We start from the raw sequence: 19,716 nt of genomic DNA on the forward strand, positions 1-19,716 counted from the left end.
GAAATGGAGTTTCATTCTTGTTGCCCAGGCTGGAGTGCAATGGCACGATCTCAGCTCACTGCAACCTCCACCTCCTGGTTTCAACTGATTCTCCCACCTCAGCCTCCCGAGTAACTGGGATTACAGGTGCCTGCCACAATGCCCAGCTAATTTTTTTGTATTTTTAGTAAAGATGGGGTTTCACCATGTTGGCCAGACTGGTGATCCACCTGCCTTGGCCTCCCAAATTGTTGGGATTACAGGCTTGAGCCACCATGCCCTGCTGAAAAACTTTTAAAAGAAATTAAGAAGGATGAGTTGTAGAATGCTCAGATATCCTGAGTTTCCTAAAAGTTTAAACCGGGTTTCCTTCACCTGCTCTGACACAACCCACCAGGTGTGGCTTCCTGTGGCACTGGCTCCTGATGCAGCGTGTCTCAGGTTAAACTGGTTTACTCTTCACAGTCACCCTCATGATTTGGATACTGATCATCTCCATTTTATAGATGAGGAACCCGAGACAGAGAGGCTATGGAATTGGCCCAAGGTCACGGAGTTATGAATGGCAAAGCAGAGTGCAACATCAGCGCTAACTTGTTCAAGTCTGAGTTTCTACAGGCTGGTCACTCAGAAAAGAAGCTGGCCTCCTGAAAAGCACCATGGAACCGGCTCCAGCCTGGAACTGCTTAAAGCAATTCTGATCAACTGCAGGGATTGGGCCCCAGCCAGCCAACCTCCATCGAAGCAGGGGAGGGGCCCGTGCCCCCTGGCTGCAGTCACACTGTGTGCTGGCGAGACAGAGTTAGAACCAGAGTTCCTCCATGTTACACTGCTATTGTGTCCCAGCCCCATCCTACTGGGTCCTCAGCCTACTGCTTCCTAATCACGCAGCTTAAAAGCCTCAGGCTAAATGCAATGTGGGATCCTGGAATGGATCCTAGAACAGAAAAAGGACACTGGTGGAAAAACCAGTGAAATTTGAATCAAGTCTGTAGTTATTAGTAGTGTACCATTTTGGTTTCTTAGTTTTGACAAATGTACCATGTAATATATCATTAACACTGGGGGAAACTGGGTGAGAGGTATTCAGGAACTGTCTGTACTATCTTTGCAACTTTTCTGTAAATGTAGTATTCCAAAATCAAAGTCGTGTGTGTGTGTGTGTGTGTGTGTGTGTGTGTGTGTGTATAAAGCCCCACAGACAAGGATTGGGTCCCTCTCCCGGCCTCAGCCCTGCCATATCACTGTGCACTGCCCATTTAGAACATGATGGGACAACTGGTGACTCATACACCTGCCTCTGTGACTGCCCCCAAGAGGGCTGCTCTGCCAGGGGCCCTTGTTTGCTCAACACGGGGACCCTAATGCAGGCACAAGAGTCTGTGCCTTCATTCCATCAAGCTGCCTCTCATGTCCTGGAGGCCACATCCTTTCTTTCTTAGTAAATCCTAAGGGATGATCTTAGCACAAAGCCAGTTGCCCCAGAAACTGAAATGAGATTGTTAAGTACCATTAGAGGCTGGATCAATAGCCACTGAGGACATGGATACACTTGGTTCATGGGGGAAACCCAAAGCCAATAAATACATTCTCCATATCAACCACAGTTGATTTAATTCCAAATGAACTACAAGTTGGACGCTAGAAGGTGTCTAAGTGTCAGTAACTAGATACCATAGAATCTCTTTACATACCATTTCAATTATTTTGTTGATATGTTTCTGAATTTCCATAAGCATCTCGACCCCCTGTAAGTAGAACAACCATGATCTTCCATAGTTGCAGACTAGAAAGTTTAAGTATAAAAACTTGTAACACATGTGGCTATTTCTAACTCAGAGTATTTGTAGAATCCCTGATTGGTGGATGACATGCTCTACAAAATCAGCAGATTAAATGTTAATCTTCAGCCCCAGTTTTCATTGGGTTGAATGTGAATGAGAGGCTCTTCTCCCTCAGTAGCCTCTCTTCACCCTTCAGAACTGACTGGTTCAGTTGCTTGGATCAAGTTAACTTCATCCTCCTTTATGGTCTCTGGACCAACCTGGACAACTTTCTTCTTCTTTTTTATTTTTTATTTTATTTTTTGAGATGGAGTCTCACTCTGTTGCCCAGGCTAGAGCACAGTGGTGTGATCTCGGCTTACTGCAAACTCCAAATTGTTCAAGCAATTCTCTTGCCTCAACCTCCCAAGTAGCTGAGATGACAGGCATGCACCACCATGCCTGGCTGATTTTTGTATTTTTAATAGAGACGGGGTGTTGTTATGCTGTCCAGGCTGTTCTCGATGTCCTGACCTCAGGCTATCCTCCCATCTCAGCCTCCCAAAGTGCTGGGATTACAGGTGTGAGCCACCACGCCAGGCCAACCTAGACAACTTTCCTACAATACATGTCACAGATCACCAAGGTAGTCTGGATTACAGTGGCTAAATCAATATAAATCTACTGCCCCTTAAAAAGTAGAAAAGCATGTTGTGATGATGAGATCTGCATACGAAGACCCCATAAAGAATGGCTCTCCTCGTGCTCTGGTATGCAAACAGCTCAACAGATACTAACTAAAGGAAAGATCCTGACACCAGGATCTGAATACAATCTGACAGATGATAAGCCAGGTATAAATCCTAGTCGTCTGCAACTGATAAACTGTAAGGCAATAACTATTTTAAGAAATAATTCTTTATCATGAAAAAACTTGATTTTCTTTTTCTTTTACTGATTTCCACCAAGATAAAATATCACTCAACTTATTGCTGGAGGGGGCTTGGGGAAAGCTTTCTGTACTTTTTTAGAAAGCATCTCCTATAGATCATGAACCTTTGGTCATCATGAAGATTTAAAGAGGCATATTGACTCTTTCAGGCTACTGAGGAGCAGTATAGACCCTCGCACACCTCTGAGTGGTGAACATGCAACTTGAGATTTTTTCACTCCTATGCACTAAAAGTCTCATACGTCCCAGGCAAGTCCTGGAGTTCTTACTTAACAGAGTGGGCTGCTAGGAGGTGCTAGCTTTCATTTGCTGCTGCCATAGGGCACAGTGCAGAGTAAATAAAGATGCCCCCAAATAACAACCTTCCAGCACTTTCTAGGTCTGCAGAGTTTCTCAGTCATGGCTTCTCTGTGAGTTACCAGCGTGAGCCAATGCTGTAATGAAACCAGACATCTAAGGTGCTCCACATGTGCTCCCTTTGGTTTGAGGTCTTTCTTCCCACTTCACTAATTTCCTAAAATATTTTTTTCTCATTTTATCTTTAATTCCCTCTCCCTTGGTGTCACAAGGGAGCTCCACTAAAAGTTCATCAATTATGGAGTTTTTTGTTTTTTTTTTTTTAGAAAAGGTAATTTGACATAATGTAAGGTACTTGTTTGGTTGTTAATTCAGGATGGGGTATACAAATCACTTCTTTCATTAAATTTAGCTTCCCAGATGATGACTTCCCACAGCTGACCAGCGATACCATCAGCAAAGGCATAAATAGCATTGGCTGCTCCTGAAATAGGGGGAAAACGAGGGAAAATGAGAAACAGGGTTCATCCATATTGAGATATTCATGGCTCCTTTTAATGGAACTTCATAGATACTAACCTGATTGTGCTTCAGTAGAGCGATATTTAAGTACAGAGGTTTATTAAGCAGCATGGCACAGGCTTTGGCAACAGCTAGGGACACGGCCCCTATGGCCATACTGCCACTGAGCACAGGCTCAACAGGCTCTGCAGGTGCAATAGGTTTCTCCGTAATAGTATCCTTCCTCCCTGGAGGGAGAAAGATTGAGAGAGTTAAGACTGTATTTCTAAATGCTTTACTTACAGATGGAAAGATCCAGGAAAAAGAAAGGATGAAAGCAGAGGCTGGGAACAACAAATGCTCTACCTCAACCCCCAAGAAGTTTTCTGTTTGCTTTTGCTTAAGATTCTCAAATAATCATTAGCCATGGATTTTGCCAGTCTAAGACATTTTAGGCCATTTAACATTAATTCCTTCATCAATCATATCAGGTAGATATTTTTATTCTACATTTACATATACGTAAACTGGGGCTTAGAGGGGTTAAAAGACTTGCCCAACGTGTAACAGAAAGTAGATAGAGGATTTGAACTGTCTTTAAATTTCAAATCTTTTGTTTTTCTATATTTCACCATAGCTGCTGCATACTCAATTTTCTGCTGAACATCTCTGCATAAATATATCTAACCCTGTTGTCTTTCTCGCCAACACCAAACCAATGCCTTGCTCTGTGTCATTTACGATCTTTAGCAGTGCCTTTCAGATCCAACCATCGACCCAGATTCCTTACCCATCTTTCACTAGAGTATGTTCTCAGCCCCCCTGTCTCATGAGGCCCAGACAGAGTCCATCATCTATATCTCTAGTGTTCCTCTTGTCCTTTCCTCCACAGCTGCCGATGTGGTTCAGGTCCCCAGTGGAGATAAGATATTTCAGCACCTCACGCTTAATGAGCGCTTAGCAAATAGCTGTGTCCTCCCACTTCTTCCCTTAAGTTCCACGTTCTATTAGTCAAAAGCAACCACTAAACGAACATTCATGTTGGTCTCTACTTATAACTCAGTAGTGGCCATCCCACCCTTCCAAGGGAAGATTGCTCAAACATAATTCTTTTGTCTCAGGGCAAATCTCTTCACCTCTCTGGGCCTCAGCATCTGGATCTATGAAATAAGGTACCCTGTCTCCCTGGTCTCTTTGGTCCCTTCCTGGTTCTGGTTTCTCAACGAAACCCGCATTAATTGAGTGTATGGTTCGTGCCTGGCATCCTGCTAGATACGGGCAATGGCAAGTGGAATAAACATGATTCATGCCCTCAAGGAGCATGTTCTAGTTCAGCAGACATACAAAACCCTGTTGTTATACTAAGAGCAGCTCCAGAATGACCGCACTGCAGGGGCTGAGGTTAGCGATCTGTTGGAAGGCATGCAGCAAGGGCAGACTGAAGTGATCATTTCTATTATTTGCTTTAAAATAAAGTTTTGTAAAGAAAATGTTTATTTTACATAGGATTGAGAAAATGTTGGTTGTTCATATCAAAGGAATCAAAACTCTAAGATATGGAGTGGCTTTTTGATTAGCTAATGGAAATTTTGAAGGGAGGTGAAAGGTCTCCCAAGCCATCCCCTCCTACCCCACCCCCAACTTGGCACTGCTCAATGCACCTTATTTAATAATAAGTATTTCTCACCTCTGGGTGAGAAACTGTTTTATTTTACAAATAAAAATGGAGAGTGGGATGGGGGCAAAATCTTTGAGTGAGGACGTGGCATAGGATGGATGGCTTTTGGCTGTGAGCCCAAACTGGTTCTGTAGCCAAGAGACTCAGAAAGGTGGTCCAAGTTTCAGCCTTTCTTCCTCACACATTTGTTACTAAGGACTCTGCAAGACGGTAAGTCACCAACCAACCTGGCTTTTGCCCCTTTTTTTTGGTAGGAGGTGGAGGGGGTGGTGGCGGTGGTACTGGAGGTACAAGTGTAGGCACTGCTGAGCATTCCAGGCTGTTTTCCAATTCTTTTCTCTCCTTATCTTCTTGTACTTTACTTGCAAAGAATATCCTTAATGGCAAGAAAATATGGCTTTACACTGGGATATTTAGGAAGATCACTCTGTGATTTTGGTCATGTTTTAGAGCTGACCCCAATATATTTCAATAAATAACTGCTTTTCAGCTACTTAAGAACAAATCAACTTTAATTTTCAAAGCCAGAAAACACTGATGCTGTTATAAAACTGCATTCAAGAACTGAAATTCATTTTGGCATGGAAATAAATGATTAAAGATTTCAGGTGCTCATTTTAAAATGATTTGAGCCCTGGTTTTGCACTTTTAGAGTAAAACTTGAAGATGTAATTTTATTGTGGGTTACAGTATTTTCTTTTTGTAGAAATGACCATCAGAAAACAAATGTGTCAAGAATAGAGTGAAATATAGCATATAAATATAGAGGACTTCCTTTCTTTTTCTTGGCACTTAAGATGAATATTTAAAAAAAACTTTTGGAAATCCCACTTAGATGCATTTATGTAAAATTTCAGCACCCCAGAATAAAAAGAAGAGGCTAAAAGCTTCTATAGGCAAAAAACCAGGCAAATAAAAAACAAAGACATAGGAATCAGATTTGCATCAGATTTATTAATAATCCAGATGCCAGTGGGGCAATGCCTTTAAAGTATGAGATAAATTGATTTCAACAGAGAATTCTATGCTCAGCTAAACTATCAACCTTGGGGGCAAAGTATCGACATTTCCACACATAAAATAACTAAGAAACTTTACATCCCATATACCCTTTCTCATCCTTACTTTTAAAGGATACAATCCAGCAAATCATGAAAGAAAAGAATGTGGGATCCAGAAACAGGAGAACAATGAAGTTTTTATGGCATCTCTGTAGGTGGTCTACAGAAGAACCAGTCCAGATGGGTGATTTGGGGAGGGAAAATGCCAGGAAAAAAAAAGAGTGTAATAAAATATAAGATGTAACTGAGAGCTTGAGAAAAAAAAATAATAAATAAACTAAGAAAATGATAATAGCACATGAAGGAAAAAAAAAAAAAAGGAATAGAGGAATAGCATTCAGAAACTCCAAGCAAACCAAAAACTATTCAAAAAAGTTTCTTGGCATGGTGCGGTGGCTCACGCCTCTAATCCCAGCACTTTGGGAGGCCGAGGCGGGTGGATCACTTGAGGTCAGGAGTTCTTGACCAGCCTGGCCAACGTGGTTAAAAACCCATCTCTACTAAAAATACAAAAATGAGCTGGGCATGGTGGCAAGCACCTGTAATTCCAGCTACTCAGAGGCTAAGGCAGGAGAATCACTTGAACCTGGGAGGTGGAGATTGCCGTCAGCCGAGATCATGCCACTGCACTCCAGCCTGGGTGACAGGGGAAGACTCCATCTCAAAAAAAAAAAAAAAAAGTTTCTTTTACAAAGGTCATTATCTTACTCTGAAGCAAACTAAAATGTTATACACAATTAAGTAAATGACAAAGCTTAAGGAAAGAGAATCCAATTGACCTTCTGTTGGCCAAAGGGTTGTGGCATTGGACCTGCACAAACAGAAAAATGATTCTAACCCATTACTTGGTTGGGCAATGAAGGACATTTCCATAGCCCTAGTAAACGCTTCCTTGTTAGCGCGTTTGAGTCAACCTATGGGTAAAGCATGGGAGACTCAGTTGTGGCTGGAGGACAGAATGTAAGTGTCAGCTGTTGTGACTAAATAAAAGGATATGAGAAGCTCATAGGTGGCATGTGACGGGTGGGGAGAAGGAAAAGGGCATCCTCTGGATTCACAATCAGATTCTTTTTCTGAGAAGCTTTTTACTAAGTCTTAGGACAGATCTATACATGAAAAGAGACTGAAAAGCCCTATGTAGCATTACACAGTAAGGTGTTAATTACAGCGTTTTGAGGAGAAAAACAAATTTTATGCTAAATGTTGCTGCTTTCACATATGCTTTGTAAACTGACTTCCCAATGCTATAGATTTGACAGACCCATTTAATCGGCAGGTGAAATGGAAAGATAATGGACGTATATTTGTTCTTGATGTTTATATTTCAAAGTGGAAACTGTACCTGAGGAGGTGATCCACCTCTGCCTGATCAGAGGGTGCCATCCCCTGGAGCTCGTGCGTAATGGTGCTGTTGACCCACTGCACGGCGGTACTGACCGCGCTGGCCCTCTCTGCCTCCTCCGCCTCAGCCAGCTCGGGCAGAGCGTTCTCATGGACTTCAAAGTGAGTCGAGATTACCACAGAACATATGTTCTGAAAATCACAGAAATGTATTCAACACTTTCCCTACCTCTCCCAGAAAGAGGAAATTAATCCAGCTTTTAACATGCATGAAATTTTACCACCAATTTCAAGGGGAGAATGAGAATATATAATTTTCTTTGAGATATTTTTATAGCTATTGAAACACTGTGGAACTCAGCTTCATAGAACACTTAAAATACCCTTAGAAAAACCCTACGTCGAACTTCATTTTTATCACTACCTTTCTAATAAATAACAACAAAAATGCAGATTTACTCATTATTCTTCTCCTACCAGAGACTATAGCAAAAATTATTTCTAACAAATATGTAGCAAAGTGAATTAAAATGAATTGTTAAAACTATTAAATTATTTTCTTTATTTAGGTCAGTCTAACATCTATAAATATCTAGGTAAATAATCTATAAACCTACATGTAGATTTATAGAACCTATCACATGAGTAATGTCAGAATTTAAAAACCATTTTGATCAGGCGCAGTGGCTCACGCCTGTAATCCCAGTACTTCTGGGAGGCCGAGGCGGGCAGATCACCTGAGGTCGGGAGTTCGAGACCAGTCTGACCAACATTGAGAAACCACATCTCTACTAAAAATACAAAATTAGCCAGGCATGGTGACGGATGCCTGTAATCCCAGCTACTCAGGAGGCTGAGGCAGGAGAATCGCTTGAACCTGGGAGGCAGAGGTTGCGGTGACCCGAGATTGTGCCATTGCACTCCAGCCTGGGCAATAAGACTGAAACTCCATCTCAAAAACAAAAAACAAAACAAAACAAAACTATTTTTGCCTCAGTTCCTTTCTCCATGTTGGATCATCCTCAGGTTAGCATGTCATGTCTGTATCAAAATTACACTTAAACATAATAAAGCCATCATGGTTGACGGTATGATTCATGCTTACATGACTACCTATGAAATATACATATATTTCACAAATACTTAATTTCAAAATGTTAATTTTCTACAGTTTAGACAAGAGTTGCTAATACATGCAGTGGGGCCAGTACATTAAAGAACACACTTAAACTGCCTCATACCTTAGGAAAGTTTTGAATGGTGCAGAATATGTCCACTTGCAAGGTTGGAAGCCCTAGTCCATCCAGTACGTCTTTCCCCACTATTTTGCATATGGTGGGAGGCTTTGCAAGTTTAGAAAAGCAGTTTGCCTTCAACACACACAAAAGAATAAAAATCAGCTGGTTCAAGTGGGTGCTTGGGGAAAAAAGTCACAATACCACATCTAATTTATCTTCAAAAAGTCTTTCACATTGACTCTTGTTTTACCACACCTCTCCATGAGTGTTCTTTCTGATGCCAGGATTAGACTAGCAGTTCTGTGAGAACTGCCCTGCCCTCACCTACTGAGATACGGATTCAGGCCACTCTTGAGTCTCTGGTATATGGGGCAATTTGGTGTATGTTGAACTCTCAACAGAAACTGCATACATTTCTTAATTAAAAGGTCCTGTGTCACTGATTAGCCAGCCTTCTTCAACAGAGACGGTCTCACTCTGTTGCCAGGCTGGAGTGCAGTGGCACGATCTCGGCTTGCTGCAATCTCCACCTCCAAGGTTCAAGCAGTTCTCCTGCCTCAGTCTCCCGAGTAGCAGGAACTACAGACGCGTGCCACCACACCCAGCTAATTTTTGTATTTTTAGTAGAGATGGGGTTTCACCATGTTGGCCAGGATAGTCTCGTTCTCTTGACCTCGTGATCCGCCCACCTTGGCCTCCCAAAGTGCTGGGATTACAGGCTAGCAGGCCTTCTTAGAGTCAATTCAGTTGACTAAGCTATCCCTTTTCTTTCTTTCTTCCTTTCTTCCTTTCTTCCTTTCTTTCTTTCTTTCTTTCTTTCTTTCTTTTTGAGACAGGGTCTTGCTCTGTCAGCCAGGCTGGGGTGCAGTGGCACGATCATGGCTCACTGCAGCCTCAACTTCCCAGGCTCAAGCGATTCTCCCACCTCAGCCTCCCAAGTAGCTGGGACCGCAGGCACACGACACCACACCTGGCTAATTTTTATTTTTTGTAGATACAGGATCTTACTATGTTGCTCAGGCTGGTCTCAAACTCCTGGCCTCAAGCAATCCTTCCACCTCAGCCTTCCAAAGGGCTGGGATTACAGGCGTCAGCCACTGTGCCCAGCCCCCTCGTTTCAAGATATAGAAACCAACTGTTCTCTAGAAGACCATGATGCATTCAAATTTAAGAAACCTGACATGGGCTGATTTTTTTTTTCAAGACAAGAGTCTCACCGTGTCACCCAGGCTGGAGTACGATGGCATGATCTCTGCTCACCACAACCTCTGCCTCTTGGGTTCAAGCAATTCTCCTGCCTCAGCCTTCCGAGTAGCTGGGATTACAGGCGTGCACCACAACGGCCGGCTAGTTTTTTGTATTTTTAGTAGAGATGGGGTTTCAACATGTTGGCCAGGCTAGTTTCAAGCTCCTGACCTCGTGATCTGCCCGCCTCAGCCTCCCAAAGTGCTGGGATTACAGGCGTGAGCCACTGTGCCCAGCACATGGGCTCATTTTTATTCCTCCCAGCAAGGCATGTGATATTTTAGTGGTGAAGACTTAATGCAATGGTTGTGTCTTACTATCAGCTCATGCAGAGTCCTATGTGTTCAAAGAGGCTTGTTGGGAGCCTTAGTAATTGCAGTTTCATTGAGGTGGAAAAGCAGAAGCCATTTGGAAGTGATCCAAGAAAGAGACTGAAGAAAGAGAAGCTGAGATAGAAAGCCCACTCAAGGAGCCTGCAAGAAAAGGCTCAGGACGGTGTTTCTGTGCAGAGGAGCAGGAGCTAGGAGAGACTGGAAGGAGGGAAGGCGAAGGCACACCTTTATTGCTCTCCTGATTACCAGATAGGATTGGGCTTTGCTTTCATTTAGCAGACCAGTTCTCCTATCTTTCAGTTCAAAATCCAGTGACTTCAACCTGGACAACAGGTCATCTAATACCCACAGCGACATGTCAGTTCAGAGGTGGGGCCCCAGAAGTAGTAAGCAAGAACTCATTTTCAAGCTATCCATGAATTTTTAAACTGGTGGTTTGTATGTTACAGAGTAAGTGCCTAAATGAATTTAGAATCAGGAGAGCAAAAATGTTATTTAGCTTATACTCTGTGTGTTATAGTGAGTTCAATTTAACAAGCACCAAGCACCTATAATGTGCCACACGTTGTGTTAGGAGAGGAAGGGAACTAACATTTTTAAAGTAATTAATTTGTGCTCTGAAAGAGTGACTTCTTTATCACTATATCACAAACCACAGGGCCTGACATACATAGGATTCTATAAATTAAATCTTGTATAAATTAATAAATGTCAGTGACATCCCTGGGCACTATATATACATTATGTCATTACATTCAACTCTCTAAGCTATGTGATGTCATCTCTATCCCACAGATGGGCAGACTGAGTTTCACAAAAATTAACTGTCCAAGATCACTTAGCCAATGTTTTCATTATCTACTGCTTTGCAACAGACCACCCCAAACCTTAGCGGTTTAAACCATTAACTTGCTCATGATCCTGTAATCTGGGTGGGGCTTCAACTGGGAAATTCTTTTGCTGGGCTTCTCTGGGGTCCGTTATGCAGATGTAATCATCTGAAGGCTTGACAGGAGCCAGCATATCCAAGCTGTTTTCACTCAATGTCCAGTGCCGTAGCTGGGATGGCTGGCACAGTGAGGGGTTGGCTGGGCATCTGTCTTTCTCACAGGATATCCTGAGGGGTCTCGTATCTGCCAGGGTCTTTCTCTGCACAACCTCTCTCTTTCTAGTAGGGTAATTGGGACATCCTCACAGCACGATGACTAGCTTCCAAGAGGACAAGCTTCAATATGCCAGCACTTATCAACTCTCTGTTTGTATCGTGCTTGTCAAGGTCCTATTGATCAAAGTAAGTGACATAGCCAAGTCCAGAGTCAATGTGGGAGGGACTTACAAAAAGGTGTTCACACTGGAAGTGTAGTTCCTTGGAGGACCATCAATGTAACTCTATCACAGTGAGGAAGTGGCAGAGATAAGAATCAAAACCAGATCTGCCACATTCCCAATCCAAAACTCTCTCAAGCATTCAGTTTTATGATAATGGAATAAATTGTATTGTTATTGCCTACAAGGATCTTTACCATGTGTGAATTCCTCTAATATGTCTGTCTTAGTTTGTTCTCACACTGCTATCAAGGACTGCCTGAGACTGGGTAATTTATAAAGGAAAGCATAAGTTTAATTGACTCACAGTTTCGCACAGCTGGGGAGGCCTCAGGAAACTTACAACCATGGTGGAGGGAGAAGCAAACACATGTTTCTTCATATGAGGGCCAGAAGGAGAAGTGCAAAGTGAAGGGGGCAAGCCCCTTATAAAACCATCAGCTCTCATAAGAACTCACTATCACGAGAACAGCATGAGAGCAACCATCCCCATAACTTAATTACCTCCCACCGGGTCCCTCCCCACATGTGGGGATTATGTGGGGATTATGAGAAGTACAATTCAAGATGAGATTTGGGTGGGGATAGAGCCAAGCCATAGCAATGTCGGAGAGGGACAGAAGAAATGACACTGGAGCTGAACACTGGAGGAGGTATAGTGTTTCAGTGGCAGTCAAGGGGGAAATGTGGTGAGCAGATACTTCAGGGACAGGGAATGGGACAAAGGGGAGGGAGGTAGGAAACTTCTGGCTTTAGGGAGCAGTCAGTGATTTGGTGTAGAGGAGGAGGACAGGGAGTGGGAGATGCGCCTGTTACCAGAGAGAGAGGCTGAGCACTGTGAACCATATGCATGAAGGCCAGCAAGCAGGGGAAAGCTACAGGAGGTTCTGAGGAAGAGAACTGCGGTCAGACTTGCACATTAGGACGCTGCTCTGGCAGCACTCTGCAGGATGAACTAGATAGAGGGAGAGACGAGGTGAGAGTAAGCACAGCCAAAACTAGGACAGTCACTAAGAAAAGGAAAAGGAGATTGCTTTTTCTTTTTTGAGACAGAGTCTCGCTCTGTTGCCCAGGCTGGAGTGCACTGGTGGTGGTGCAGGCTTGGCTCACTGCAACCTCCAACTCCCGGGTTCAAGGAGTTTGCTTTTTTGCCCCTGCAATTCCTGAACATCCCTCAAAGTCCAAGCCACAGCTTTCCTGGATATACAGCCTCCAAGGATCTTTTCCATCCCTGAATTCCTTTAATAGGCATATAGGGATCTGTTCCTCAATCTAGCACACAGTCATCTATCTCCTTATCTTTTGCTCCAATTATTTTATGTATTAGTGACTTTTGTTCCAAACTAAGATATAAATTCCCAGAGAGCTGTACAAACGAATATCCTGGCTGCCTAATAGAATGAGAACATTACACTGGGGAACAAGAGTTCGTATTTTTAGTCCTAGCTTGTGCACTAAGTAGCTGTGAGACAAAGGCTTGGTGTCCCTGTAAAATGAGGACGTTAGAATAGACTGGGTTCAATAATTCCTCTAGCAACAGACAGTAGGAAGAGGATGGAATGAGAGTCAAGCATTCACTCATTCATCCTGCAGATAGTTTCTCAGCATTCACTGTGTGCCATGCACTCTGCTGGGTATAGGGACAAAAACATGGTTTGATTTTTTTTTCTTCTGTCACTATGTCCTTTGGGAAAATCATTTAAATTGCACTGGCCACAGGTTCTTCATTTGTAAAATGGGAATCATCATTTTTACCTCGTCGCAGTTGTACTAAGGATTAAGTGAGTTATAGCACGCAGCACAAGGGGCTCGGTAAACCCCACACCCCTCCCCTTTGATAGTATAGGCCATGAGTGGGAAAAAGTCATTCGCAGAACATCCTTTGTACCAACTGCCTCAACACGACGTGGTTTTGCACCCTGACAGCACATCTGTTTCTTCATAGGATTCATTCTGCTTGGTGTTCACATTGCCTCCTTGCTTTCCCTTGCCATAGTGCAAACTCCTAGGGGCCCCAAACTCACTGCCTTCTTTACTACTTACAGATCTGGAGGGCAGAAAACGTCTGTTTCAACTGCTCACTGCTTAACGCTAAGCTATGTGCCAGATCTCACGGCTGGGCAGAGACCCGGAAGGTGGTAAGAAAAGGCCCCTGAGCCCAGCAGGGGCTCACAGGCTGCCTAGGGAGGCTGCCTCAATGGACAACAATACACGAAGGAAATGCTGTAGGAACCCTATAGGACAGTTGGTCCAGGGCCACGTGGGCAAGGATTTGGTCTGAATTTTGGAGTTCAGGGCGGGGCGGGTCAGATATTAACGGGCATCCTGGCAGGGGAGCCAGTAGGATGAGGCCTCAGAATAGGCTGAGGCCAAATTGTAGCAAACTTGTGTTCATCCTGTGGTCAAGGTGTTCATCCCGTGGTCAAAGGGGAGCTGCTCAAGGTCGGTAAGCTGAGCTGAGGGCATTAAGGTCTGTTAAAGATGACAATTGGCAGGCACGGGCGGTGGCCCGGCCCACAAACGGAGAGGCCCCTTAGGTAGCGAGGAAGCCTGACAGGCCCTGGGCTGTCGCTGCAGCTCAAATCCGCCTAGAGCCCCCTTTCCTCCAGTTGCCTCCTTTCCACCACTTTCTCTGCGGAGATGCCTTCACCCCCCGGTGTCCTTCCCGCTCCTTCCCTCCCAGAGTCTCCTCCGCACACGCAGGACCAGGGCCCCGGCGGCACGCATGCTAGATTCTGAGGCGCAGGCGCAAGGCGTTGCCGCAGCGCGGGGCGGGGGGAGCGGGGTTGGCGGGAGGAGAGCGCCTGTCCCAGGTCCCTACCAGGTGCCCGTAGACGTCGGCAGGCTGGAGGTAGAAGGTGGAGTTGAGCAGCTCTTCCAGCCTGCGCGGAACGTCGTTCTCCCGGTAGTACTCCATCGCCTGCTGCTTCAGCTTCTGCAGCTCCCTAGTGGTCCCACAGCTGCCGCCGCCGCCTTCTTCCCCCATGGTAGGAGATTTAAGGCTACAGCGGGGTTTAGCCGGGGGTCCCACGAGCGTCCTTGCTGTCGCTAGGCAACGCAACGTGATCCCGACCCCCAGATCTCGCGAGGCTTCCAGACCTAGGTTCTTCCTGCGGCAAAAACCGCTCCCTTTCCTTGGAGCTGGAATGGCTTGGCTTCTGCGCTAGCTTACCTCGCTCTTCTCCCTGCGGGATTAGGTCCGGGGGTTGGGCTCCTCATAGACTCCCGAGACTAGGGCCCTCCCGGCTTCCTTTTTCACCACTTTTCCCTGGCGATTTTCCAGAGGGGGAAATCTTTTAACGACCTCGTCTAGCGCGTTTTGCCGGAGCGCTGCAACCTTAGCTCCGACTTCCAGCTGGGGTCGCGCGCTGAGCTCCCAGTGGCCCAGCGTCTTGGGCCACCCCGCTCTCCCTAGGTGCCCCTGTGCTTTCCGCGGTTAGTGAGCTCCTCCGGGTTGCTAAGGCCGCCCGTGCCAGGCAGGCCCACTCTGTTGGGGGAGGGATGTAGGGGCTCAGGGCATCCTTACTGAGCTGTGGCGATCTCAGGAATTCTTTCATTCGGCTCATGTTTATTAACTACCTGCTCTGAGCCGAGCCGTGTGCTGGCCGAGCCTGCTATGATGTCCAGGAGAGAAACGGCCACTCGCCCTTCCCTGGGATATTAGTAGGGGTGAAATCAATGGAATGAAAAAAACCAGGTTTTTGTGGGTTGAAAATATTTGGGGCGAACCCTAAGGGATGGTTGCGGTTTGGGCAGACCTAAGGGTGGGGGATGATTCAGGCAGGACTTGGGGAGGTAAAACGGAAATGGGGGAATGGCCTTGGCTCACGTTGCCTCTCCAGAATGCTGTCTACGTCCTGCCCTTTTCAATCCGAAGTGCCTTCCTGGCTTCATTGTACCTGCCAGGTGTCATGCGATTACAGAACTTAGTGTGCGTCCTCAGTTCTAGATACTTCCTCTGCTGCAGGAGTGGGCGGCGACGGACAGGGTGTTCTTGTTCTACTCGCGCCTGTTTATGTTCCCTACCCAAGCAGATCAGTTACAAGATCTGTGCCACACTTTGCCCCCTCTGGAAAACATCATCTTACCTACTCTGCCTGATTCCCAAGTCACTTAGTACAAAACGAGGAAGTGAATGAGAAAGCACTTTGAAACACAGTTATTTTCAGTACATGCACGTGTGGGTGCAGATGCATAAAAATGTGATGCTGTACGTACTGTTATTACAAACCCAAACGTGCACCTTCCAAACTTCCTCCGTGTTCTCTCTGCTCTCTATGGAACGTCTCACTGTCTGTGTGTGATAGACCACCATGAACCTGCCTTCTCTCCTTGCTAGATGGAAATCCCCTGACAGTAGGATCTGAGTCTGTGTTACCTTCACATCCACCACGGAGCCTGGGGCCCTGCAAGGGCAGAGGATGTGCTCTGAATAGGTGTTGAGTGAACCCTTATGCAAAATAAACTGACACTATTGCTGTTGTTTCCATTCCACCTTTTTGCCTTTCCTCATACACCCCTGGAAGGAAGGCACCTGCTTCTCTCCTGTGCTCATCCTTGAGTGCCCGGGTTGAGTCCCACATCAGAGAAGCCATGTCCACAATCCAGCTCTCACTCCAGCCAGCCCTTCCTTCTGAAGTCTTTCCCCATTTGCAACCTGGACGGCAAAGTTCAGCCCTCAGGATGTCTTGATTCATTTGACATTTCAATGGAAGATTGCGAGTATACTGGGCTGGGACCACCATGTCTTAAGAGTCTCCCCCATCACCCTTTTGCCTCAGTTCCAGGAGGACAGCGACTTGATCTGTCTTGTTCACCACTGTGTCTGCAGTATTACTACATTACCTGATGGAATAGCTGCTCAGTAAATATTTGTTGAATGATTGAATGGGTTTTACCCATAATAAACGGTTAATAAGTACTTAACTGACAGTCAGATGTTTTGGAGGTGGGTGAATAATGAGTACACCAACCTGACTGGAGCAAAGGGTTTCTTTTCAGGAATAATGAGAAATACGGTGGAAAAGTAGTTTGAGGTGAGATTACAAAGAGGCTGGAATCCCATTTTGTAAGAGAAGGAAGCAACCACAAATTTCTGAATTTAGGAAGGGCAAGAAATAAGTGGGATTTTAGGAAGTTAACTTGAAGCAGTGGGTAGCATTGATGGGTTTTTGTTATACAGAAAACGAGACAGAGGCAGAAAATAGTATATGTGCAAGGGCCTAAACACTGATGGCAACCATGGGAATTGATGAGTGAGAGAGAATAGGAAGGAGCGATGTAAAAGGCTTTCACTAGTTGGATGTGGTGGGGTTGGGGAAGCAAAGATGGCTATTGAGGATACCTTGTAGAATTCTGTGGTAGTTAATGGAAATAGGATCAGTGCATCATCTGGTTTTGATGGAGGCAACATGATGCATTGGTCGTTAGATGTGTAGAGCTTGAGTAGCACTAGTGTCCCAGAGAAAAGGGAGGACTGAAGATCCGATAGACAACATCCACATAGAGTTCAAAGTTGTAAGAACAGACGAATCCTTTGGAGGGCAAAGGGGGGAAAATCGTTTTGAAATAGGACCTAAATATTGGGGAAGGAATAGATTTAGGACATAAAAGGAAGGCAAGGAGCTATGTCAGGAAAAGGGGTTTAGAAAAGAAGGAAAAAACCAAAATCACAAAGTCTAGGGCAGAGACTTTTGGGAATGTTTCATATGTATGTGTTTGTGTTTGTAGAACTGCATAGAAAAAAGTCTGAAAAGATACACATCAGCATGTTAATTGTGTTGTTCCAAGGTGATGGGATCACCAGGACCTTTTATTTTCATCTTTCCATATATTGATAGTATCTGATTTTCCTGTAATGAATGAATTACTTTATATAACCTTGAAAAATTACATTAACAAGGCCGGGTGTGGTGGCCTCACACCTGTAATCCCAGCACTTTGGGAGGCCGAGGCAGGCAGATCATGAGGTCGGGAGATCAAGACCATCTTGGCCAACATGGTGAAAACCTGTCTCTACTAAAAATAGAAAAATTAGCTGGGCATGGCAGCGCGTGCCTGTAGTCCCATCTACTCGGGAGGCTGAGGCAGGAGAATTGCTTGAACCTGGGAGTCGGAGGCTGCAGTGAGCTGCGATTGTGCCACTGCACTCCAGCCTGGGTGACAGGGCGAGACTCCATCTCAACAAAAAAAAAAAAAAAAAAAGAAAAGAAAAAAGAAAAATTACATTAATAATATTTGAGGGAAGAATGTTAAAGTTACAAGAGGATGAAGACTTTAAGAATAAATTTTTAGGAACTCAGTTATTCCCCTATAGACTCATTTAATTTTCTCAAAGAAGAAGTCAAAAAATCAATCAACAAATAGAAACTACCATCCTGGTCAGCTTCTGTCATTCACTCAGTCACCAAATATTGAATGCCCACCACGTGCCAGACGCTATTCTAGGCAGTGGAGTAAGAACAGTGAATAAAATAAATTCCTTCTCTTCATGGAATTTCAGTTCCAGTGACACTCCAGCAGCACTTATATCAGAGTGAGTCATCAGGAGAAAGGGAAATCATAAATGTGAAAGCATTTTGACAAGTCGATGTGCAAAGGGTTTATTAACAGCCCATTGGTATTGACAGATCCAGGTAAATAAAATGATTATTCATGAGTATTCCACTTTCTTATTTTTCATAGGTATTAGGAAATATTTGTGGGGTTTTAGCTACAAATACACTCATATATATGCAGATTTTATACATACTTTACACATTCTTTGTTTTAGTACCTCGGTGATTGTATTTCCATTTCATATTGAGACTGAATGTCAAAGGGCACTTCCAGAGCATCTGGGCTTGAGAAGGGTTGAGTGTATTGCTAACCCTAAACTTACCAAACTGAGGATGGGAGGGAAGAAAGGGGGAAGAAGAGGCTCAGGAGATTTAGAAAGTTTCTGGAACATATCCACGGAGAGAGGGTAGGACTGTACTCTCCTGCTTTAGAAAGAGGAAATGATATTAGAGAGAGGATATAGTCATGACTGTTAACGTCCCGTGAGTCTGTAACTGCACTGGAAGGCATGTATGGTGTGCAACAAGAAACATTTGTCTGGGAATGGAAAAACCTACGTTGGAGTCCCAGCTGCCCCTAAGATCCACCTACGTCAGTAAAAAGAGATGTTTGGACTGGGGTAGAGTTTCCTAAGCTTTTCGAATATGAAGTCTCCTTTTTACAACAATAACAAAATTCAGCCCCTCTCCGCAATGCAATAGTAGTTATATACAATAACTGTAAATTCAGCAGTGTTTTTAGAGGCATTTATATTTTTATTCATGGAAATTTCATGCATATGAAAAGGGATACATTTATGGGCAAGCCATTATTCAGTGTTGGGAGAGTATTTGGTGTCTTTGGAGTGATGGGCCCTTGCACAGAGTCCACGGGCTTCCTGGTGGCCTTTTTAGAGAACGTCTGAACTGGGTCTTTCCATCTTGGATCTGTCCTACTTTGTAGCCCTAATTTAAGATAAAATATCAGGACACAATCTTTTGCAACCTACTAACTGAAGACCCTTCATAGAGGAAGTTAACAGTTCTTCAGTCTGTGTTTCAAAAAGAATTTCTAAGCTACGTCAGACATTTCCCTAAATGAAGGTGGATAAAGAAGAAATATTTGTTCAATTTTCCCTAATCCTGTCCAACACCTTTATTTAAATTGGAACTTGTTTGCGGTGAATTTGATGTTCATGAGTGATTATTTAGATGTTATTTTGGGGTTGCTATCAAGTGCTTGTTAATTCTTCTTTCCTACACTTGACATCTATGTTGAATATCATTTTTCACAGGGAACTAATGAACATGACTGCAGGTGCCTTTAATCATAGGATCATAGAAACTACAGAGAGTAGATGGAACATGTTGCCTTTTCCTCATCTAGAAAATGGGAATAATAATGTTAATGTTAACTATCTTCACTCAGTCATCTGGCATAGTAAATAAATAAGATGCCTCATCTAG

The 19,716-nt window shown here is 44.2% G+C and overlaps 2 protein-coding genes across 3 annotated transcripts in view; one reads left to right on the forward strand and one right to left on the reverse strand.

Annotated features, from left to right (window-relative positions):
• ENO4 (enolase family member 4) overlaps positions 1-15,105 on the reverse strand; it is a 32,020-nt gene extending 16,915 nt beyond the window's left edge. The window contains exons 1-7 of the mRNA XM_012001120.1: positions 14,535-15,105; positions 8,814-8,942; positions 7,574-7,764; positions 5,398-5,546; positions 3,571-3,740; positions 3,347-3,475; positions 1,674-1,727 (exon numbers count right to left, since the gene is read on the reverse strand). Coding sequence (XP_011856510.1) covers positions 1,674-1,727; positions 3,347-3,475; positions 3,571-3,740; positions 5,398-5,546; positions 7,574-7,764; positions 8,814-8,942; positions 14,535-14,699 — 987 coding nt within the window. The 5' untranslated portion in view covers positions 14,700-15,105. The remainder of the gene's footprint in view (positions 1-1,673; positions 1,728-3,346; positions 3,476-3,570; positions 3,741-5,397; positions 5,547-7,573; positions 7,765-8,813; positions 8,943-14,534) is intronic.
• The window catches only part of HSPA12A (heat shock 70kDa protein 12A), a 194,121-nt gene continuing 188,457 nt past the window's right edge, over positions 14,053-19,716 (forward strand). The window contains exon 1 of one of the 2 annotated variants that reach the window (XM_012001119.1): positions 14,053-14,183. Coding sequence is in view for 1 of the 2 variants with exons in the window: in XM_012001118.1 (XP_011856508.1) it covers positions 14,698-14,700 (3 nt within the window). In the remaining variant the exon portion in view is untranslated. Of the gene's footprint in view, positions 14,701-19,716 lie in introns of both variants that reach the window. The other variant, XM_012001118.1, reaches the window with a different exon arrangement.

The sequence above is a fragment of the Mandrillus leucophaeus genome, unplaced genomic scaffold (genome assembly GCF_000951045.1).
Source record: "Mandrillus leucophaeus isolate KB7577 unplaced genomic scaffold, Mleu.le_1.0 Scaffold65, whole genome shotgun sequence".
Lineage (NCBI taxonomy): Eukaryota > Metazoa > Chordata > Mammalia > Primates > Cercopithecidae > Mandrillus > Mandrillus leucophaeus.